Source organism: Harmonia axyridis, chromosome 3 (genome assembly GCF_914767665.1).
Source record: "Harmonia axyridis chromosome 3, icHarAxyr1.1, whole genome shotgun sequence".
NCBI lineage: Eukaryota > Metazoa > Arthropoda > Insecta > Coleoptera > Coccinellidae > Harmonia > Harmonia axyridis.
In genome coordinates, this window is record NC_059503.1 from 36,308,853 (window position 1) to 36,314,852 (window position 6,000).

General features: G+C 33.0%; 1 protein-coding gene across 2 annotated transcripts in view; it reads left to right on the plus strand.

Annotated features, from left to right (window-relative positions):
* LOC123674742 (jmjC domain-containing histone demethylation protein 1-like) overlaps positions 1-5,081 on the plus strand; it is a 50,611-nt gene extending 45,530 nt beyond the window's left edge. For both annotated transcript variants that reach the window (XM_045609800.1, XM_045609799.1), the window contains exons 5-12: positions 582-752; positions 807-1,135; positions 1,763-2,012; positions 2,124-2,459; positions 2,759-3,080; positions 3,735-4,142; positions 4,303-4,570; positions 4,968-5,081. In XM_045609800.1, coding sequence (XP_045465756.1) covers positions 582-752; positions 807-1,135; positions 1,763-2,012; positions 2,124-2,459; positions 2,759-3,080; positions 3,735-4,142; positions 4,303-4,559 — 2,073 coding nt within the window. In that variant the 3' untranslated portion in view covers positions 4,560-4,570; positions 4,968-5,081. The remainder of the gene's footprint in view (positions 1-581; positions 753-806; positions 1,136-1,762; positions 2,013-2,123; positions 2,460-2,758; positions 3,081-3,734; positions 4,143-4,302; positions 4,571-4,967) is intronic.
* Positions 5,082-6,000: the final 919 nt, after the last annotated feature.

Consider the following 6,000-nt stretch of genomic DNA (forward strand, 5'->3'; position numbering starts at 1 on the left):
TAGAGATGAGAACATCTTTAGTTATCCATTTAGCCGCCTTTTACGACAGGCCGTATTTACTATGGAGTTATGCTGAAGCCGCCTCACATACAGCATGTGTAGATTAAAACTTCCTGAGATAAAAGTAAACAATGTATTGTGGACTGCTGAATTTTCAGGAGCGAAGCGATGTAGAATGAAGCCACAATGATTGGCAGAGCCTTTGGTTTATGCCGTTGTCTTCAACAGAATATTGTAGTAGCAAGAAATAACAAGTTTTGTTATATTCATAAACTAGTTTGTTCTACTTCTACACTTCTTTCATTGATTTTATTTGTGAGAATTACTTGATGTGAAGTACCAATTACCATTTACTTGAACCAATATCTTGAAATGAAACTGAAAATCACTAACTGAGTGAAGGAAACTAATGAGTTTTCAACAATTATTGAAAGCTGTTTTTCATAAAGCTTTCATTGTGATAATTGTAAGCAATAAATTCTTTATGTACCTAATGTCAGATTCATTCTCTACCCACTATAGAAATTGTAATCAATATTTTGTTTTTTGGTATATTATTGACCTCAGTTTTAATTTCGTAGGTCCCACAAAAATTCAGGTATCCATTCTTCACAGAAATGTTGTGGTATGTTCTTGAAAGGTATGTCCATTGTCTGCTCGGACATTCACATCTATCCACCGGAACAGATATCAACATACCTCCCGATAAACCACATACTCATATGACTCACATGGAACTTCATGGCCTTAAGGTGAATACCCGTTAATAAATTGTATATTGTTTTTCTGATTTTCTTAATATTCAGGAAATAGTACTATATCTACACATGCTCCCAGCGAATAGAAAAAATGTACCAGAGCTAATAAAAGACCCAGTGGCTTTAATACAAGACGTGAGGAATTTAATCAGCATACATAGATTAGACGTGGCGGATCTAGCTGTATCTGGAAAACCGATTCTTTGGGTGCAGATAAATGAGAATGACCAGGAGAACACTAAGAAATCTAATATCAGAGGACCATACAACGTAAAAAGTAGTACCGGTGGCATTAAACCACCAAAGATACCAACAATGAAGGGTGAAAAACGGTCTCCTGGTGGTGATAAAGGCGGTCCTAGAAGACGACGTACAAGGTAGGTGTTTATGTTAACATTTTGTTGTTTGCGACAAGGATAAATATTTATATATATTTACACTTCAGCCTTATTGTTACTCTCTGCATATTATTTAGGATTTCATTCTAGGCTTTGGCATATTCACCTCGCAATTTGTTTAAATCACTATAAGTTTTTCATATATCAAGGAATTGAGAAAGATATGTTACAAAACAATTAATGAAATTAAATTATCGTTGTTCAATTTGAATCATTCTTTAATATTTTTTACCATGCATGACAGTGCTTCATAACGTTATGCCAAACACGATTCTAATCCAGCAAAGACTTTTCAAAGTTCAATAGATTATCCTGTAACATAAATGATCTCTCCTCAGGTGGGAATAAATATTTCGCCTTTAACTTGAACATAAATGATTTCCTGAAATACCTCCAGAAATTTTGAAGAATTCGTAATATTTTTGACAAACTATAAGTTGAATATGCCAAAACTTTGAAGATGAATTTAAATAATATGCAGAGAATCGATTTGAGTATAGCGTTTTCAATTTTTACGTTGAATTCAGGTTACCAAACAAGAATGTAATCGATAACTGCCAGACTCCAGAATCAATTGCCATAAGTCTAATTCTAATATATTTCTAGATGTAAAAAATGTGAGGCCTGTCAAAGGGCTGATTGTGGGGAATGTAGTTTCTGTCTGGATATGGTCAAGTTTGGAGGTCCGGGAAGAGCAAAACAAACCTGTAACATGAGACAATGCTTACAACCTATGCTGCCAGTGACAGCTGCTTGTATTCACTGTGGTTTAGATGGTTGGAATCAAACTCCTGTTACACCTTTACAAAAAGGACCACAGAGATGTGAGAGTGCGAGTAATCTCATGGAATGCTCGGTAAGTTTCTATTTATACCCAGTACAAAAAAGTTTATTTTGGTCAACCACTACACTGAAGACATACATGATTATTATTGTTGTATTTGAATAAAATGATTCCCGTTTTTAGGTTTGCTACGAAATAGCCCATCCACAGTGTGTACAAGACCAATGCTCCGAGTTCTCAGGTTACGTTAATGAGGATATGCCAAACTCTTGGGAGTGTCCAATATGTTGTAAGTCGGGAAAAAATACAGATTACAGGCCAAGGCATTTTCGAGCTCGTCAGAAATCTTCAGATATGCGGAGAATGTCAATCAGTTCAGATGCTTCAAGTGCTTTTGAGAACAAAACGCACAATGAGCAGATGAGCGATTCTGGTAGTGAGAATGGAGAGGTTAAGTACAGTAGGGAATTGTTGCCAATAAAGAAGAGAAGAGGAAGCGATGGAGAGATTGAAATTAAGGTAGAATATACTCTTTTTTGGTATAATCTTAGATCTCTTTGAGTTTCCAGTTAATTCTTCATTTAAACCTTTTCATTCAAGAGACCAAATTAGGTTAGGTTATGTACTACTCCCGCCTTCTAATGTCCTAATTGATCTGAGTAGGATTTTTCAATATTCCCCAATATTATCTATTTTTGAGTTATTTAGATTGTTTTGATGAATGGAAAGTACGGAATACCGGATTTTTCTTTCTACAATATTTATTCCATTGGGTACAATATATTTCAACAAAGTGAAATTATGTTATTTTTTTTTAGCCAAAACCTATCCCTACAGATCTACCCCGTAAAGCGGCTTTGCGAAGCCAACTTGCCCAGCAGATAATAAATAACTCTACTAAGATGCTTAAGAAACCTATGACGGTCGTTCGACCAGCAGCTATTATCCAAAACCCAGTCCCCATAAATAACCTTGCCCTTGACAAAAGATGTATGTTGAAGGTGTTCAGATATCTGAAACCTGGAGAATTATTCACTTGTTCTCTTGTATGCAAGACATGGGCCAGCTACACGGTAGACCCGTCTTTATGGAGGAAAATGGAATTCTCTAGAAAACATATTACACCTGATATTCTGAAAGGTAAGTGTATAATTTGGTTATTTTTGAGAATTTGTTGTTGTCTAATGGCAAGATTTTTGAATTTTTTCGAGTTGTGTATGATCACTTCTAGTTGATCCTTCTCAATTATAGATCAACTTTAGATTTATATAAAGAATATCAACAGTCCCAATATTAATTTAGTGAAATTCAAAGTACTATCTATTCAACAACATCCTTCATTTTGACTGGGATTTCGTGCGGCTAGTGATTTTGTTTTGATTTTTTTTTAAATGCGAGCCCTTCAGGCTTTAAGGTTTAACAGAATTTGATAAGAGTAGGTCGAAGGTTCTGTGTCCTTCTCCGAGGAAATAGTGTTTACTTTCGAGACCTATTTTTCGGGTGGGGATCCTATGATGAGGGGTCCCTGAGCATTTGAAACCTGATTGTTTTCATTTACAAAAGTAACAAACTGCTGAATATTTGTTAATTATTCAATATATTTATATGTTATTCTATTGATTGTATAATGACTTTGACCCATTACTGTTAAGTGGTAGATATTCCATTTCTGTATTTTTTTATTCTTTTTTTTATGATTAATGAATGATAATACTTGTATATCAAATAATTAAAACTGTTATTATTAGTTATAATATATATCTCACATTAAACCTTGTTACCTGTTTTTATTAGGTATAGTCAGAAGACAACCCGAAACTCTTCATTTGGATTGGTGCCACATTAATAAGTTCCAATTGCCTTGGCTCATCCAGAGACTTAGCTGTCTAAAGAGCCTCTCTCTAATCTCTGTCCTTGTCAAAACGGCCGTTTCGCTGAAGACGAACCACTCAGCCGTTTTGCAAGATCTTGACCTTAGTTTTATATCAGACTTCAACGATTCCGCACTCAGGGACATCTTGGGACCTATTAATGATAGCCGAAGGGGTATGGGCGGTGACGAGAGGTACCGCTTCAAGAACTTGAAAGTCCTCAAACTGGCTGGCACAGACATATCAGACGTGTCCATGCGATATGTTACTCAATATTTGCCCAACCTGAAAGAGTTAAGCTTGGCTTTTTGTCCAAGAATCACAGATGCTGGTAAGATTTGATTTACATTTTTAATTGATTAGACAGTCATTTTATTGAAAATAACTTTTCTCTCTTTTCTTAAAGGATTCACATTGTTTAATAATTTTTGAAATTCTATTAATAAAATTATCGAATCAGATTTTCTTTCAAACTATATTCGTTTCAACAGGTATCGCCCAGCTCAGTACCAAACCAGCAAATACTGTGACTAACCTTGTGACTCTTGACTTGAGTCATTCAAAACTCATCACGGAAACATCATTGGAACATTTATATCGGTGTGAAAACTTAACGAGGCTAGACTGTAGACACTCGCTTCAGGTTTCAACGCAGTCGCTTATTAAATTTGCGGCTAAGAGTGACCATGATCTTCATGTAAAAGATATTAAGCTGGTTGAAAAAAGACAGGTGACAAGGCGCATTTGAAAGGATGAGAGGTAATTGGTTTTAGATTTTGATATTTTATAAATTAATAATGAGCAGAATCAAATTCGCGTTCATCAAATCATTATGTCTCTTCAGAATTCCCAATGTTGTAATGTGGAAAATTCGTCATATTCCTGCTAAGTTAACATGATGTATAATTATATGTACCATGAAATTATCCTATTGAATTGATACTAAATCAAATTTTAGATTTGCAGCTGTCAAATAAGTTTCAAAAGTGTTTGTTCAATCAAAACAATAATCGTGATATTAAAACTAAACAGAGACTGTCATGATTGTCAATGAAAAATTAAAGAGATAGATATAAACATCACATTTAAAATTACTCAAAGGACAAAATTGTTTTTTCAAATATATATATATATATATATTTTCATATTGTTGCAGTGTCTCCTGGTATCCTAGTCATCAGATTCATAGAGGCAATTCTTGATAAAAGCCTAGTATTGTTACCCATCAATACCTTAAAACGACCCGAGGAGTATATTTCTGACAAATAAATAGGCTAAATGAAAAATATCAATGATAGAAATCATAAAGTACATCTAAATGTATGTGTGTGTACTGAATCAATTTTGCAATATTACCCTTTTATTTCTAACCACTTTTTTTGTAATCCAGAATTATTCAGTACAAGTGTAAAATATGTAAAAGATGTGCCTGAAAATTTAGTATCCTTTTAAATCATAAACCAAAGTTTTTTCGCCAGAATAAGAAAAGGCCAAGTTTCAATTTATTTTGATGTCCTCATGATTCTCTAAACTAATATTCTATTATCTTATTAGCTTTGAGTTTTCTATCTTTAACAAACATATTATATTTTTATTTTATATTGCTGTTGAATATTCAGAGTTGATGTTTTATTGAAAATGAAACTTTAAAAGTTGTATTATGTGATTTCAATGAAATCTATAATTATTTTTCGATCACCATAAAATTTTGAAAAAAATCTCATTTCAACTTTACTTCGGATTGATAGAATTCAAGAAAAATTATTTAGTTTTCTTTTTGAAACTAGCTTAGTGCAATTCAGTAATGATTCTGTAATATATTTATATATGAATATGTCTGTATATAAAAATTAGAAATGAGATTTTCGAACTTAAGTAGTAATATTTTTCCCTTTCAGTTTCAATATTTACTATGGAACATCACCGAAATTAAATATTTTTTATTTTAAAAAATATTGTATATCTGAAAATAATCATTTATTTTGTAATTGTCTATCTTTTAATTTCAACCCTATTTTCAACAGATGTTAATAGATATTAAGATCTGATCATCGATCAGGTCTTAATATTAAACCGATCCTTTTCATCTTGGTTGTTACTGACAGCATGCTCTCTGCCAGAATTATCGTAGTATTCAAGGCAGCTGATAGTTAATTAGATTTAATATCTAATTAACTAGAGGGAAAAAA